The sequence below is a fragment of the Triturus cristatus genome, chromosome 8 (assembly GCF_964204655.1).
Source record: "Triturus cristatus chromosome 8, aTriCri1.1, whole genome shotgun sequence".
NCBI classification, from domain to species: Eukaryota; Metazoa; Chordata; class Amphibia; order Caudata; family Salamandridae; genus Triturus; species Triturus cristatus.
In genome coordinates this window covers 365,591,246-365,609,906 of record NC_140591.1, presented here as the reverse complement: position 1 = coordinate 365,609,906, position 18,661 = coordinate 365,591,246, and the positions used below count along the sequence as shown (strand labels likewise).

The window sequence follows — 18,661 nt, the reverse complement described above, 5'->3', positions numbered from 1 at the left end:
AGACGTCACAGACTACTATGAGGGATTTCCTAGGTGAGGTCAGGTATAACAAAATGTCGTCTGCATACAAAGAAATGCGGTCCTCGTGGTCTGGCGACCATCGGATCCCTTTTATGTCTGGCTGCCATCTAATCCATGCCGCCAGTGGTTCAAGGACGAGGGCGAACAATAGTGGCGACAGAGGACAACCCTGCCGGGTGCCTCTCCCAAGCTCAAACGGATATGACGCCCTACCGTTTACCGCAACTTTAGCAAAAGGTTCTTCATAGAGTAGCCTAATCCAGCCTATAAAACCCGGTCCGAAGCCAAATTTTGTGAGTGCTGCCCACAGATACGGCCACTCCACAGTGTCGAAAGCCATCGTGGCATTAAGTGATGCCAAGATGGCCGACTACCGCAGCGTCCCAACCCTCGCGAGCACGCCATGGAGTCGCCTGAGGTTCAACGCGGTGTTGCGGTGTGGGATAAACCCGGATTGATCCAGGTGGATCAAGTCCCCAATGACCCTGATCAAACGGTTAGCCAACAATTTGGCTAGGATTTTTGGCTCAGCGTTGAGTAGTGAAATCGGCCTATACGAGCCACATCTGTTCCTGGGCTTGCCATCTTTGTGTATAACCACTATTGTCGCCAGACGTTGATCGAATGGGAGACACCCATTCTCCCGCGCCTCTACAAACATATCTCGCAAATGCGGAGCAATCTGATCCGGCCTGAGTTTATACAACTCGATCGGTAAGCCATTCGGGCCCGAGGCCTTGCCCGGGTGTAGCGAGCAGATAGCAACTGCAACCTCATCCGCTGTGATGTTACCATCAAGGTCTTCCCTGTCTATGTCAGAGAGACAAGGCAGGGCAAAATCACGCAGCAGTTCATGCGAGTCTTCCTCCAGCCTGTCCGACACGGAAGCATAAACCGTACGGAAGTGATCCGCAAAACACTGGACTATCCCGTCGGGTTCGGTGACAATATCCCCGCCAACTGTCACTATTTCTGGCACAACTCTATTCACTCGTTCTTTTTTGTCTAACCACGCTATTAATTTCCCAGCCTTGTCCCCTACATCGTACAATCGCCCTTGTTGTTCCCTGCTAATAACCTTGGCCGCGTTTGTCACCAGTGCTTTATATTCAGACTGTTTTAATCTCAGCTTATGCAGTGTTTCCGCCGTAACCTCATCTTCCAGAACTGTCTCTAATACCGCTATCTCAGCCTCAATCTGCACCACCTCCGCATCTCTCCGACGTTTGACATCCGCTATCAAGGAGAGTGCCTCCCCTCTCAGTACCGTTTTAAACGCTTCCCACAAAGACACCGCGGATGTAACCGAACCAAGATTTTCCAGGAAGTAGAGATCGACCGCTTTCAGCAACGCGCTACGAGTCTTAGGGTCACGGAAATACCAGGGGTTAATCGGAGCCACCCTACCTGCCGCTCCCCGGCCAAAATCCATACAAATCCACACCGGCGAGTGATCGGAGATGCCCCTAGCCATGTGCCTAGCCTCGGACACCAATGAAGCCTGGGCAGCCAAAGTGAGAACATAATCTATTCTAGAGAGGCTACCGTGTGCCCCAGAGTGAAAAGTGTACTGCCGCTGAGTGGGATGCAGCAGCCTCCAGCAGTCAACCAGGCCTAGTGTATCAATAAGGTCTGGGAGCCATCTCTGCGCCCCCCCGGGGTCTCTTGGCGGATGTCTGTCTAGTAGTCCGGAACCAACTGCATTAAAGTCACCACCCACCAACAACACGCCCTCGGGGAGATCCAGCATAGCCCTCCCCAAGTCAGCAAATGTGGCGGTCTGCAGGCCAGGAGGGACATAAACAGAAACCAAAACCAGTGTCCTGCCCTCCCACCTCCCAGCAACAGCCACAAAGCGCCCCCACTCATCGACAGTAGTAGAATCAATCTCAAACGGCAGCGAGGTCCTAACAAGTATTCCAGCCCCCCGAGATCCCGAGGAAAACCCCGAGTGCGCAACAAATTTGTAGCCCTTTCTATTGAGTGCATGACACATATTGCCTATCAGGTGCGTCTCCTGCAGCAAGACTATGTCAGGAGATCACCGCTTCAGAAATTGCAATACAATCCCACGCTTAATACGATCCCCCAAGCCGTTAACATTCCAACTAAGTATATTCAAACCCCTACCCCCCATCACGAAATGGAAAGAGACCCCACCCCCCCAGAGAGCAGCACTCAAGCGAAAAAGACTTGCATTGCGATACCTTGCAGAGAGATAAACAACAACAACCACCCCAACAGACCCATACCACCCCCCACCCTGCACCCCTGCGTAAGCCTAGAAAGCCCCCCCAACTTGCAGTGTGCCTGTTGCCCTAGCAAAAACTAATCTACAAGAAGAAACCCCGTAGGAGGAAAGAGTTCCCATTGTACCCCCGCCATCCCTGGAAAATAGCCATCAAAGAGAACGAAAATCAGCGAACCACTGTCCTGGGCATAGTCAGAATGTTCAATCACCGGAATCCTCACTCTTGTTCGTCATGACCACCTTCTGCTCCGCCAGCATGATCCCCACTAGTCCGCCGCTGAGGCAATGTGTCGAGCCATTCCCCGACCACATCCGGCAAGTCAAAGAAAAAGGTTCGCTCTTCGTACTCGACGCGCAACTTGACTGGGAAGAGCATGGCATACTTCAGACCCATCTCACGTAGCCTCCTCTTAACCCCCAGGAAACTCTGCCGTTGCTTCTGCACCGCCTGGGTGAAGTCAGGATAAAAACTCACTGCAGTGTTCTGGCAGGTGACTGGTCCGGACACTCGTGACGCTTGTAGAATGGCGTCGCGGTCCCTGAAATTGCAGATCCTGGCGATAATCGGTCTCGGGGGGGCCCCCACCTTGGGCCTCCCGCCTGGGACTCTGTGGGCCCGCTCGACCGCAAAGAACTTGCTGAGGCCCTTAGGCGCCAGGTGATTAACCACCAAGTCCTCAACAAACAAATCCGCTGATTGCTCCTCCGATTTTTCCGGAACGCCAACAATGCGCACATTATTGCGCCGTGCCCGGCCTTCAAAATCCTCCATCTTGCGGGCAAAGAGGTCATTAGCGGTCCTCAGCGTGCGGACCTCTATTTGCAGATCAGAGACGTCCCCCGTGAGGCTAGAGGTTTTAAGGTCCAATGATTTAACTCTCTCATTAGTTTTCCCCAAGTCTGCGCGAAGCAAGTTAACATCCACTGATATAGTATCCACTTTGTGTGCCAGGGTCTCGAACTGTTGCCCAATAGAGGACTTCATCCCCTCAATGGCGCCCATGATGTCTTGCAGTGTCAATTCCGGTTCGGGGAGCGAACCATCTCTCGGTACGTCCTGTGGCCTTCCCGGTCCACTTGGCGATCCCTTTTGCTGGGCATAGCGATCCATATTGTTTGTTTGAGTGTAGCCCCCCCGCCTGGTATTCTTGGGCTTCTGTTTTTCGGCTTCCGATTTGGCCGACATCCCCAACTCCGGAACAGTCAGCGTCAAAGACAAACCACTCAGCCATCCAGTTGATACGAGGTCCGCTGGATCCTAAACGGCCGATTTAGGTCCAGGCATGTGCAGGCCGAGCTACAGGCGACTATTGCCCAAGACACTCTCGGGCCGAGGCGCGCAGTTGTAGAGAAAACGAAAGTGAAAGTGAAGACAACACCCATCCGATGGTCCGCACCACACACGGCGGCTGTTGTTCAATTAGTGTCCGGGCCCATGCCAACGCAAGACCCGGGCATCTCCCGGGGGTAGGCCGCGACCTTCCACTTGTCACAACTTCGGTCCCCGGTGAGTGATTTCAGTCCGGACAACGACGTTCGCCTCAGCAATGGTTCGTATCCAATATTCCGGATATTTGACACAGGATTCTTTTCAGGATATTTGCCGGAGGGCACGAGGGTCTCGGGAGCTCTGTGCTCACGCAGCCATCTTGGTCCCGCGCTAGGCTCCTCCTCCCAACATCTAAGCATTTAAACGGATCTTTCCTTCAAATCCCCTGACTTTCTCTCAGTAACTGATTTTTATGGTTTTCACTGTCCTATGAACATCACTGTGGTTAATCATGCTGTTATCCATGTGGCATGTCATTCAATGTTTTAAATACATTGATTATGTATGTATTATAAGCAGTGCTGGTATGTAACTTAATTGCATTATTGTGCTTCTTGCTCTACTAACAGTTAAGTAATCCAGATGTTTTAGCTGAATGCCTGCAGCACAGATTTATTTCATTGATTCCTCTTTTTATAAACCGGATAGTCTTGTGAGCAACATGTTAATTCAAACTTTTTAAGAATTATATATTAAATACATTTTTGAAACCCTGTTCCGTGACCACAAATCGTATATGGCTAGCATAAGCCCAGTACAGGTTACCGTGAAGGCTGCTAGCTGGACCACAAAGCCTATATGACTAAATTCAGCGCAGAACAGGTTAAGGACTACAAAGCATATATGACTAAAATCAGCACAAGATAACTTAAAGTGAAGGATAACAAAGCATATATGACTACAATCAACTCAGGACAGGTTAGGGTGAAGCTGTTAGGTGCAGCTTTATTTCTAAGAGCATCCAAGTAGATGGCCACATATATTAGACCTGTTTCGCTAACACAGTGACTCTGCCTTTGGCACTTTCTTGAGAGTGGTCTATAAAATAACGACCACTTAAGAACACTTTCCCAGAGACAACAAAAAAGATGGTTGTTGCAACCATCTTGAAATCAGTCCTTTACGGAGGTTAAGGCAATCTCGTGTACATTATCTAATCCAAAATGGGTGATGTCCATGTCATGTTATTGGCTTATTCTGATGAATGGGAATGCAGATAAATATATCTTTGATATGTCTTTTTATCCTGATACATTCTCGGGCTGCGAAGATGACTATTGCCCTCACCTTTAACTTCTAAAGCTGTCAGGAGATGGAACACCAATAATCCATGGACAGCCTATGTGATGTAAATAAAGTCTATAATATGACAAAGATGCTGTCCATTATGCCAGGACCACCATTATTCTAGAAGGAAGACCCAGTGATATCCTGGGATGGACAGAATAATACCAATGATGTGCAAAATAGGCTAAGAGGGACTCATTATTCCATGGCCATCAAGAAGGACACATTATTCCATGGCCACCATTATGTCACAGATGGCCACCAGAAGGTACATCTTGTCACACCCATAAATATCATCTTTAAAGTGTCCATCCCCTCCCTACAGGATGCTTTTGAGGGTGAGTGGACAATGGACGACTCCATCCCTGGAGAACAGAAATAATACATGGAGTTGTAGCAGTAAGAAGATTGAAAAAGGAGGAAACTGACGGAGAAAGAATGTGTAGAAAAGTAGTAGGGTAAATAAGTCCTGTTATAAAAAGACTCAGCAATGCAGAAAGTGGCAGCAAAATAATGTTGATTATATATTTATTAGTGGCTGGCAAAAGTGTGAGAAAGCGAATGAGCATTGAAGGGGAATTATCAGGAGGTTGATGATAAGTGAAAGGAGGGTAGAGAATGAAAATAGTCTAACAGAGAAGTGGAATATCTGAAGGAGCAATTAATGTTGTGTGGGAAACATCCTTTACCCCACATGCTTTACTCCGCATGCCATTACCACGCAGTTTTTACTCTGCAAAACTTTTACAATGCAGGGCTTTACACCACAAAACTGTTACAACACATTCCCCAAAGTAACCCCCCCCCCCCTGGAGTTAGAATAGTAAATGTGGGGTAAAGTGTCCTATTCATGTTGTGTTGAGCCGATAGCCTGAATCAGTGACGTGTGAGAATGAATCCTTTGAGAGAGAGAGTGAGTAGAGCTACTAGGATTTTGTGAAAGAGGAACACACTGAAAAATTGTGCAGAATGCTAGGAAGGGAGGGTGCCAGATTTTATGTTTTATTAGTTCATTTCTTTTTTATGCACCACCTGTCTCGAGAGAGACAGCGGAAAGGCCTGGGTGGCTTGTGGAGGTGATGATTAAATGAGTACCTTCGAATTTCATGACAACTGAGTGCAAATTTGTTTACTGTAAATTCACCGACCCAGAAGGTGAAGTTCAACAGCTTCATTATGTATGACTAGAGTTACATTCTTCTACTCATATTAAATCATTAGTGTGCTTTACCCATGAATGCTTAGAGGGTGGTAATCAATAGATATTAAACAGCATTCATTCTGAATTTTAAAGTACTCCTAACAACAGTGTCAAATTATTACCAGCATAGATCTAACAAAAGCATGAATCAAGGCTTTTGAGAGACCTTCAAAATATATATATAGGCATTGAAGATGGTTTGTAAATGGAGTGCATTTTGAGGCAAAGGAGTTGCCAGGTAGAGAAAGTCGATGAACTTTGGCGGTGCTGTGGTGTAACTAGCTACCCTAAATTATACAGAGAAAGCGGGCAAAGTAAGCAAGCCCTATTTCTCCGTGTAAGTTTCTGGAGTATTCTGCTTCAGCCTCCCTTTTCCTCAAGGATATGTTTAATGCATTGGTTAGAAAAGGATATGGGCAGCCTTGATGGAGCATTCATGAAATATTCCAATAACATCATGGTGTGACAAACCAACTTAAGCCTTTCCTTGCAACAAAGAAAACAAGGGAGACAAATTGATGCATTTTCACCACAGTTCCTATAAAACTTGTCTCAAAGCAAAATCTTTTACATCCAGTTAAAACAATCAAGGTATCCCATTTTACTTGGCCTTCTATCACCTTTCAAGATAAAAAGTTGAGTTTCCTCACTTCATTGCATTTTCCAGCCTTTGCCTTCCTGATAGTTTCTCACTCATGTGCTATGACCGTGCAACAGCTTGGAAAGGGGATGATGTGAAAAGTAAAAGTCCCACAGACCTCAGCCTCAAGTCAAGAACTTCAGAGCTATCCCTCTTTTTAGATAGGGCTCACTGGCTCAACTACTAGAATTACCCTCAGGTTACAGAGCCTTACAGCTCAGGCACTAAACATGTTGCTAGTCAAATCAATTTTACAGGCTGTGCCTCGGAAATCGATAGTTATGATGGTATTTAAGGCAGTATATCAACATAGATAATGAAATACCTCGATATTATTTATCAAAGAACCACATAGCACCAATTGCCTTATGGAATCAAGGAAATCATAGCAGCAACCAGTGAAACCACATACAAATGTAGACTTTAAGTAAATTGTGGATATGAAATACGCTTTCGACAGACACCACCTGAAAACACACACATTTTGCTCCCAAGGACTCTCTATAATTCTGGCTACACAAACTACATTTCCCCTATAGGGGTTCGTTGTGCTATGAAAAGAACTTGTTGTCTCCAAATACCATCTTAGATTTTTACCAATTGCATGAGTTTGGTCTTAAAATATTGACTTGGCCTATACTACTGTCCGGCATGAATAGATTATGCCCCACAAACCCATTTTTACCATCCTATTGCTGGGATATCCAACAGGTCTATGGGTAAGCAGTAAATGTCTGGGATATGCACTTTGAGAGGTATGCTTATCAGAAGCCATTGATGGCCACAATATGATGGGAGTGAAAGAAGGCAGACTATTAAAGGTGGAATGCCCAGCCCTGTGCCAAGAATAGCTTCAACAATTCCAAAGATGGTAAAAACATCAAGGACACCAACACTATCCCAGGGCTATCAGTAATTAATGGACAGCCTACATGGTGTAAATGAAAACCACAATATAACAAGGATGCCATTCATTATACCAGGGCCATGATTATCCCAGATGGGAGACCTTTATACCAGAGATAGCCACTGGCATGAACAAGGATGCCATTCATTATACCAGGGCCATGATTATCCCAGATGGGAGACCTTTATACCAGAGATAGCCACTGGCATGAATGGGAGCGGCACCACTATTCATTGGATGACTGACACAATGTGAGAAAGTCATTCTTTTTGCCCTGATCACCCCTATTTTTTGACTGATACTAGTGGTGCTGTCATTTTTAAAGGCAGCCCTGCTTAGCAGACTGTCTCTAGAAGTAAATTATATGCAAATTCGGCTTTGGATTTAAATGTACTTCCAAAGTGGTAATTTACCTTATTTGTACATATAAGTCACCCCTAAGGTCTCCCAGAGGTGCACCAGTGGAGGGGTGCCATGTAAGTATAAGCAGGGACATAGATGTTCTATATACCCTGGTGAGGGCAAAACTGCCAATTTCGTTTTTCCCTACTGTAGATGCGTAGCTCCCTAGGCTAACATTGGAATACTTTATTTAAGTATACATATTGCTAGGAAGGAGCTACAAATGTCATTCAGATTGGTAATGATAAATCCAACAACTTGCCACTGTTTTATTTATCATAACTAGTACAAGAGAGAAGTTATAGGACCTTCTTTTCTGTGAGGCAAAATCCAGCATTCTAACAGCCTCTCCTAATTGGTCTGCCTTAACAGGCTTAGCCAAGCTGCTTTGATGAGGTGATAGGTGGCCTGCATAGAACAGAGGTTATCTGATGGGGGAGCTCTGCAGCTGCAGAGAACAGGCCAGGATTGGGGCTGGGTAAATCAAACTGGGCTTCAAAGAGAGCAGGACAATAAGGAATGCCAGCCATGCCTACCCCTCTTCCTGTACATCCCAGCTAGATGGCAACCACGGGAATGGAATTCCCAGAAGGTCTGGTGGGGAAATGTTATTAGGTTGGTTTAGCCAGGTCTTGCTCTCCATCTTGAATTTAAAGTGCAGGGCGCTGTGGGGCAAGAGTCTGCCACACATTGGAGGAAGCTGTCATGTTTTTGGGTGGCACCCTGCCCTTATTGGACAGGGGTGCCCCCTTGCTTGTTGCCCCAGATCATTGAACAAATATGTGAGAGCTGCATAGCAACTTGGATCTGCCGCCTGAAACAAGGACAAGATGGACTGCCCTGCTGGAACCATGGTCTGCACCCCAAAGGATTGCAATATTAAGGACTGCTCCCACTGCACACTTTGAACTACAGCCCTGAGGACTTTGCCTTGCTTCAAGAAGGATTAAGGAGAGCACTCCCTGAAACAACAGGTTAACAGAGCTTCCCTTCTCCCTCAAGACGTCCCCAGCCCGGCGTGCGTCCGGTGGACTTTTAAGGATTTTACCAGGTGCATTGTGGGAATTGTAATCCCAAACTTCCAAGGACCATCTCAGAGCTTCTAGACCCTTGGATTTGTGTTTTGGACACTTTGACCCTCAAAGGGAACATCAGGAAGAAGTTCCAGAAGTTTGGAGCAACATTTGGAAAAAGCTCCATCAGTAGTGCAACCGACGTCGAGAGTCAAGCAGATGATTTTCAACCGCGATCCAGCCTGGATTTCAGGTTTGTACCGCTGAAAGCTCTGGAGCTCCAGAATTCCAGTATTTGAACTGGGGCCTCGCAGTGAAGCAATCCGACGTTGCTGCATCGAAATCAGCCTGCTGGAGCGGACCGCATGACGTCTAGAGAAATTCCTTCAGAAACGTTTCTAAGTTTGAAGGTAACATTTTCACCTGGGCCTCCCGCTTAGTGTATCCAACCAGGGCTTCATTGCAGTCAGCCTCAAACTTTGACCTTGTTCTGGTCAACCGTGAACAGATTTCCCAAGTTGGCGCTAAATGATTTTGAGCACTAGAAAGTGTTTAATCTTTAAAATTTCATATCTCTGGTTCCCTATATTGGATTTCATCATTTTAATGATAAACATATGTCAAATTATTATACATTTGTTTGGGATACTTATTGCTTATTGCTATGTCTTACTTATTTAATGTACAGTGTTTTTAAATGCTTTACATACCTGTCTCCTGAGTTACGCCTTCCTGCTCACAGCCAGCCACCAAGGGCTGTGCCAGGGGCTAATGTATTGAGACCTTGACTGGACCTGATATTGCGTTGACAGCCTTATTGCTAGTTGTAGCTGCATACTTACCCCTACTAATAATCCACCTTCCAGCACGCAATAATTCCATTGATGTACAAGATGTGCCAAGATTACCACATTATTCCATGGATATTAAATATAGCCAGTAAAATAGCAAGGATGTTTACAATATGCCAAGGACTGTAACCTTTTGGCAAAGCCTTAATTGTTCCTAAAATGCGGCCATAAGGCCATGGATAACCACCACTATTCATGGTATGGCAAAGGTTATTGCATGCATGGCCACAATAATACAAAACAATCCCATATTATGGCAATCATGCCAGCCCTGTACCCGGAGCTCTATGTAAGAAGTGATCCCCATGATGCAAAAAATGTCCACTGTAAAAGAAGGATGGCCAGCCTATGACATGGTCACAATTATGTCAGGGATACTTACCACTGTGCCTAGGATGGGAACCAGATTCCTTAATTATCAAAATCTAACAAGCATGGCACTCTAGGCCAGTGCCAACTTTATGCAATGGGTACAAACTTCTAGAACTAAAACTGCCACCTAATTGCTATTGACAGCCCCCAGATTGAAGGATGCAGTACTAACCTCACACGCCATAGACATGCATTGGCCAACCACACAAAATCATACACAGGGCCCCATTCACAAAGGTAACATGTGGTAAATTAGCGAGTATGGAGTCTCCACACTGACAGCAGTGTCTCTGCACTTGGGCGGAACCGCCGCACAGCGCACTCTCTGCAGTGCGCCATGCGGAGATTCCACCGCGAGTGCAGAGACTTTTCACTCATACTTTTAGTACAAGTGAGTTACCTTTGTGAATCGGGGGCACAGATACAGACACTCCCCTACACACACATATGCACTCTCTCTCTGTCTCCCTCTCTCTTGCACATAGACAGTCAGCAAGAAAAATAAAAGCCCACAATCCCCACAAAACCTACCTAAGAGGGCCACTTTCCAGTATTAACAGTGTCAGACAATAACCATAGTCTTTGTAAAGCTAATACATATCCTCCTGTTTTGCATGCTTAGGGGCTTATTTATGAGCCCATTGCAATGCCAGAACGCCATTTTTAATGACGCCCGTGGCTCACTGGGTTTACCCATATCTTAGAGGCCATGTAAAGCCACCCTGCGTTACTTTTCATGGCCTCATAAATATGGTTTGAGGCAATCCAGCCAAGTCGCTGCGTTGCCTCACACTGCAACGGGGAGGCATGCCATGGGCGTTACACTGGGTTTTCCCACATAACACCCCTGGCATTTTACACATTCCAAAATCTACAACATGCTGTAAACCTGGGAATGCGTCAAAAGCCTACTCCTCCCCAGGGGTGGGGTAAAGGTTGTTTTGTGTCGGAAGGTGTCCGTTCCCCACAAAACAACCTGATTTAAATGCAGATACCCTTGCACCATTGTGCAAAGGTGCTTCTGCTGGCGCATGGCAGTCATTTGTGCACCAGCACCGTGAAAGAGGACAGGAATGCGCTGTATATCATACATACGGTGCCTTCCTGCCCTTTTCTTTGGATGTAGGGCAGCGCGGCAGGAAGGTTTCTGGTGCTGCCTTACTGCCCTACACCAAAATGTTGTAAATAAGCCTCTGATTTTGCAATTAGCTTCCAATTCAGAAAAGAGCAGAATATGATATATCTATGCGGGTCTAACGTGTTTTTATGGCATGGGCCCTTCTTATGTCTTTTTAGGTTCTCTATATTTTAGATTTCTATGAGCCTACTTCTCTGGGCTATTGAATCAGCACTTCCAACCACTGTAATACATCTCAGTTCTACAAAATATCTAAACCATTTGTCTATGAAGCTTAATAATGTTTATTTTCTTTACTTGCAAAATTATCAAAGTTTCCCATCTGAGTTACTATTGTTTGTGTCTGCATGCAGAATGGAGCCCATTTAAGCGATATCTAATGTAGTTCTCAATTCTGTCCACCAGGGTGGAGATCTGTTCGATGCCATAACCTCCACCAACAAGTACACGGAGAGGGACGCCAGTGGCATGCTGTACAACCTGACCAGCGCCATCAAATACTTGCACAGTCTGAACATCGTACACAGGGACATCAAACCAGAAAACCTGCTGGTAAGAAAGGGGCAGCCGCTGTCTCGGTTCATTTGGCACCAAATCTAAGAGGAAAACCGCTCTCTTGATAATTGTTCTGCAAATCACCGGGAAGAGATTTTTAAACTTATATTTTTGTGACATGGCCAGAATTTAAATGCAAATTAATGTGTTTAAAGGGTATTACTCACTGTTACTAAAAGAAACGCAACCCTCTCTAATTTTCTGCTGGGAAGCAATATGGCGATATATGGTATAGCAGGATAAAGGGCTTTTTAGAGGGTTTGAAGAAGAGTCTGATGAAGCAGAATTATTTTGGGTAACTTCTAATGCTGTCCAGATTGATCACCCTGCCCTAAAAGTGAATAAGCCCACTCAGAATGCACATTAATGATCTTCCAAATATTCCGTCATTGAATTAATAGCTAATATACACATAGTATTCTTTTTCTTCTAATAAGAATAAGAATAATAATAAATAAAAATCATCATCATCAAGACTTATTACTCGCCGGCAATATCGGCTATTAAATACCCTCTTCAGAATTACAGTCTTGAACCACAGGCATGGACCCATAATGAGATGAGGACAGGGTAATTCAAAGCAGCTATTACCCTGCAAGTAAGAGTAAGAAGCTCCCCATCCCTGTTTATTTATGTGTTTTACTTTTTTTGGCTGATTGCGCACCTCTCTTAGCAAAAGCAAGGGGAGGAGCCCTGTAGCCAGCAAAGTATAAATCAGAAGCTGCATTATTAGCGGTTGAAGGCCGGGCTTGGCAGTTCGGCTGCACTGTTCTCACTAGAGCCGGTTCAAGACTGATTTGCAAATGACTGGGTCCAAACTGAGGTTGCATGTTGTGCATACTAACGATGTACTAGATTGTGGCTCCAAGTAATTACCAGTGTCTGAGACAAATTCTAGCTTCCTATCCATCATTTTTTTGTATATTATAGTGCGTCACTCTAAGTGGGACGGGTTTGGCCAGACGTATGCCCCTTGCGCACTCTGTCACCGGAAACCAGCTATACCTGGCTGATGAGCTCTAACTAGGGCAAACCAGTCCTGGCTTGCCTGTTTTCTGGTTCACGGAGGTCCTGGCTTTGCAATTTAGCTGGACTGTTCTCATTGGAGCAGGGTCAAGACAGATTTGCAAATGTCTGGGTCGAACCTGAGGTGACATGGTGTGCAAACGAATGATGGACTGGGATGCAGTATTCAAGTATTCCATCCATTACTTTTTTGTATACTTTATTGGGTCAACACCATAGCAGCTCATACAAAAGATGTACTTCCAGCACCTGGAAAAAAAGTTGTCCCTCTACTTTTGCACTTCTGAGCAGGCTGATATTTGCTGAAACTCGATGTCATGGGACAAGTGCTGGGAGAGACAAACAGAGCTGACAAGATAGCTCTTAGAGTTAACTCTCACAGCTGACATGTACAGACATTTTCTGGCCTCAAATTCAATTCTGGAAAAGCCAACTCATTTATGTATTGTTCCCAAGCCCACAAAGTAGGTACCATTTAATTGTATAAATGCCACACTATTATTTACAACACTTAGAAATAGCAGAAGCCCTGTATGGGGCATTATAGAAACAATCAACCGCACAGCCGATTGGTCTGCCTTTAATTTTCAAATGTATGCAGACTACATTTGTGCATGCCTGTGTCACTGTATTAAAGTAGACGTATTGGCTTTATCAATGTTTGTTTTGCTTAAAGCAGCTGAATTGTGTCTCCTTATGCATGTGTTTGTGTTAAGGTATATGTATGACTCACACATATTTCCTCATTAAAACATTTGAAAAGCATTCTACCGTAAAGCAACAAAAAAAAGCATTGCTTTCGGTGTATAATTCCTGTATGAGATTATAGCTTTTATGTGTGATGATTCAGTGTACTTTTGAGATGTCAAACAGTCCCTTGTGCTTTGCAATGCAAGCCCTTCATATGTGATATAATTTTATTTATATATAGATATATATATAATCAATCAAACCATCAATTGCATGAGGTGAGAGAGAGCTAGTTTTATTGGAAACAAAGCTCACTTTATATATTTTAAAAATAAATAGTACCAATAGTTCTTGCAGACCGCGGTGCTGCCAAGCCAGGCTTAAAATAAAGTACTATCATCATGGCAACTTTTTGTTATTTTAGCTTTATACTTTGGCTGACTTCCTAAGCACTTGTAGAGTGCACATCAGTGTGCACTTGTAGTGGGAGCTGATGTATTTCTATTTCATGAAAATAATCAAGTTATGCAAACAACGATAACACCAGTAGCACCAGCATGTCTTTTAGACAGGCCGTCACAATTAGTTGATTCACATGATTTTAACTGGGCGGGGCTGTGGATGAAAGAAGAACATACAGTAGATCATTGTAAACCATGCATATTCCTATCCAGGAAAGTTTGTCTCAGCCTTCCTTCCTTCTGTGATGGAGCCCAGAAAATCTACAACTACCTGGGTAATATGTGATTCAATAACTAGTTTGTAAAGCTTTATTCTGGTACTCTCAATATAGAGGTTTTGATGTCTCTTTCACGGCATGTTCGTGAGCTTGCTTGCACCTTCAAAGATGTTTCTCTGAAAAAACAAATCAGAGTTCAATCACTGATAGAGATAACTGTTTCTTCCCTCGATTGCCCTTTAGCATCCCCACGGGGTGCTTTTTGCCTCTGATCTAAGGCCTCACAGACGCACAGGAAGAGCTGGAAGTATGCATGGTTCTTAGGGCCAGTTTTTTTTAGGTCGAGCATCAGCGCTCATGCACTGTCTGCAAGACCTGCTGTAACCACTCTACGGAGTGTAATTACACCTGCTGCTTGCCATTGGTTCACAGCTCCATCGCTCTTATTTCCTGGCTCCTTATTGGCAGGTGCCCCCGATACATCACTTCAGTTTTTAAGCCAGGAGCACCGGCCAACTATAGTTTCTGTTCAATGTAGCTTGTTAGCTATTTCTTTGGGGACTACTTTTTTTTTTTACAAGCACCCCATTCCGCGCTTTCACTTTAATATCTGCAGCGCCACTTTCTTTACATGCGGCTCGTCTAAAGAAAGGTGCGCAGCCGCTATTAAAGTGAAAGTGCGGAATGGGGTGCTTTTTACAAAAAAAAGCATTTGTTTGTGAACTTGAGAAACTTCCTGGTGCTGCTAGTAACAGCACCTCATTTTCACTTCCCTGGAGCATGCAGCCAATGGCAGACGCACGCCTTTATTTGCAAAATGGCATGCTTTGCCCCACTCCAGCCCTCATTTTTGTATTACCAAAGGCGGGCCTGCATAATATTTACAAAGTGCATGGCTCTCCCAACTAACTGCTTGCAGTTCTTAGCGGGAGTTCACTAGATGGCTTGATACTTTGCTGTACCCGGGACTCTACCATTTCCGACCTCTCTAAATATGTGTGGCCAGAAGAAAGTGGACTCTTGGCAGGAGGGGGTTGCCAGGAGTTTCTCAAGGCTGCTTTGTACAAATCATTCGCAGGACAAGGAAGAGAGCGACAGCGCTGTGAAATCGGATGCCGCCAACCTGCAAGGCCACTGACCAGTAAGGCTGCTTTTTATTAGTAAATGGGGTTTTTTTGGCTTGCAATCTGGTAATGCACAATGGCCACCCGGGGTGCCTCTTCTTGCTTCAGTCCCCCCTCCTTCTTCGCGCCCCACCTCCCCCTGCCCCTCCCCTCCAGCACTTGTGTACGGCGGGCAGCACAAGAACGATTGTAGTTTCAAAGTTTGTTGTTTTGTTCATTCTTGTAGATAGAAATGTTATTGTCTCGTTGAGTACATTTTATTAATGACTGCTGTTGGCTGGCTTCCCACTCAGAGGGTGACAAGGTGACATTGCATCTACGCTCTGCCATGCACGTTAAAAAAACTGTTTCCCATATGGCTTCCTAATACCAGATCAGCGTCGAGCTTCCTCTTCTAAAACCCTGCTTGGTTTACTCACACCGATGGCGAAATCTGCCATCTTAAACCTTGCTGCAGAATGATACCTTTGCTATTTTGCAGAGTGTGTTTGCATTCGGCGCAGTGTGGTGTTTCTTGGGAGCTGGCTTTGATTAAAAGCATGGTGGAGGTGTTTAACGTTGCCTTTGTGAACTCCCCCACCCCTCCTCCATGATGCTTTCCTAGAAACTGTTGTGGGGGGAGGGGGCAGCCTGCTGCAGGGAGCTGAAGTCTTCTGGCCATAAGAAGGTCCAACTGTTTCTCCTACCTATCTCCATGCAGAGGCTTTAATGTGGAAATGGAATGCAGCACCGCACTTGCAGGAGCCTCCCTTCTGTTCCAGCTTTTACTTTTCTGCTACATTTCAACCTCCCTCTGCCTCTAGGGAACGACAGGAGTAGGAATAATTCACTTACAGCTTGTTTTACGTCACAATTGATTTAAGATGAAGCATGCCTGGGAGAAAAGTCATCAAAAGATTATCTGATATTTAAAAAAGAGGGAGAAAAAACCTGGTCAGCTCTTTGTCAAAGCAGTACACGCAATTTTACTAAACTAGCTTATTTTATTGGGGGAAGCTGCTGTACTGGTTTTGCTTTGTGTACATTGACCTGGACCTATTTTGACTAACACAACAGTTCCTCGGCCCATCCTTTGGAATAAACTGCCCATGTCCCTCAGAAGCATCAAGTCTACGACCCTGTTCCGGAAAAAGTTGAAAACATGTTTTTTTTCCAGCCCGTAATTTCCCCTTTTCTTTCGGTCCCACTGTTACCTTTCGGCATCCAGCGCCAGGACACTCCTTGGAGTAGCAGCCGCGCGTTACAAATACCCCCACATAGATATAGACATAGCAATGATTTGCAAATGAAAAGACCAGGAATTAAAACATGGAGCCAGGAGGCAGGGCTGGGACTTCATGAAGGTAGGAAAGACAGCATCCTTTAAACACTGCCACTGCCTTACACCAAAATAGAAGTCTGAAAGCAGCCGTATTTTTGGGGGGCAGAGGTAGCATGCCAAAACAAAATGCTATTTTGCTTGGAACACTAAAAATCTTTGCACCCTTCCATACTCTGGCCTCGAATCAGTTGAGGAATAGATAGTGTAGTCCTTCTACAGTGTTTCTGCTTTTTCAACTCCTGATGTGAACGCTTGTTAACAGGGCCATATGGCCCAAGACTACTTGCTCTGCTGCAAAAGCCTTAACCTTGTATAATTGCACACGTTTCAACTCACTTGTTGCTCCTTTCACACTCTCTTCTTGTAATTGGCATTTAGCAGTGCATGCTGGTCCCTGTAGCTCCTTTCGGACACTGCAGTCATGTCCATAACTTTTCAGGCAAAACCACTCATTAATTTCTAAATAATACGTGTAAACGTGTTCAGGTAACTTTGTTGCTCTGCTTAGTTTCACATGCTTTATTGCATTCCGTATAAGTGTTTGCTTTTTTCAGGATGTTGTTACTTTTTTTTCCAGACTGCATATTATTCTTGTCTCCCCTCCCGCATAACCTATTTCTCATTTTCTGGTTCTCCAGCGCTGCGAGCTCATACAAATGACAATAGCGCTATGCAAATATAAGCACTCCACTGCAAATAAAAAAACAAAAGTAAAAAACATTGTCATTTTTAACGCCAAAAGCTCTAACTTCTACAAATGCGAGACCGATTGCATTGCAAATGCTTGTTTCTGTACTTTTCACTATTTGCCCATGCCTTGGCCCCTTAGTGGCAAATAAGAGTTTGTAGAGGTGTGACATGTCTGCAGTGTCATTGCGAGTGGATTGTCAAAGGCTACGCGCGTGTTCACTTGCTCCAGCCATTCTCGTTAATGTAAGTCCGTATAGAGCATTTTTGCTGACATTTGGTCAGTTTCGAAAAAATTTGATTTGCCACGCAGTATCAAGAAGGACGCAGCACAGTGGTTCCACCTCCAGCCCATCTTTAAAACTGCCTTCAGAGTCAAGGTATGCCCTAGTCTCTGGGCTGCCTTCACAGGAATATTTTTGATCCCTTATAGAACTGGAGACAAGGCTGACTCTAGGTATTCATGGGAACTAATATACTTTAAACTAAATTGATTCCTTTTATGTACTTACAAACATTCATGTTCATTTAGACAAGGTCTATCCATCTGGTCTCTACTATCACTCCCTGTGCATTATGGTCAATATCTATCTATCTATCTATCTATCTATCTATCTATCTATCTATCTATCTATCTATCTATCTATCTATCTATCTATCTATCTATCTATCTATCTATCTATCTATCTATCTATCTATTATATTTTTCTATTGTCTGTCTTTCTCTCAATCCGCCTATTTTTTTTCTGCTGTCTGCCTTCTGGCCTGCTTGTCTATCTATCTCATATCAATATTTATGGATGTCGGTCTGCCAATTTTTTAATTTAACTGTATGCATTTGTAATTGTCTGCATATATATGCCGTATTCATTACCCTGCCTGATTATCCACCTGCCTATCACTTTGCTATCTTTGTGTCTGGTTACTGGGTGTTACTGTTGGTTATGATCAGAGCCAAATACGGGAACCAAAAGCAGTCCTGGCAAAAATGCTCAAAAGAGTGAATCTTGTATCTCCTCATGCACACTCTCTCTTTCCATCCATCCACTCTCTTTTTCTTTCCTCTCGCTTGTCTCCCTCTCTGATTACTTCATCTCTCCCTTCTCACCTCCTCCCTCTCTTTCACTCTCTCTTGAAGCCTTCCTGTGCCTGTTGCAATTAACCTC

At 44.6% G+C, this 18,661-nt stretch overlaps 1 protein-coding gene across 3 annotated transcripts in view; it reads left to right on the top strand.

The window, feature by feature from the left end:
• The window catches only part of DCLK1 (doublecortin like kinase 1), a 1,175,807-nt gene that overhangs the window by 1,033,641 nt on the left and 123,505 nt on the right, over positions 1-18,661 (top strand). For all 3 annotated transcript variants that reach the window (XM_085621707.1, XM_085621706.1, XM_085621708.1), the window contains exon 11: positions 11,819-11,965. In XM_085621707.1, the coding sequence (XP_085477833.1) occupies positions 11,819-11,965 (147 nt within the window). The remainder of the gene's footprint in view (positions 1-11,818; positions 11,966-18,661) is intronic.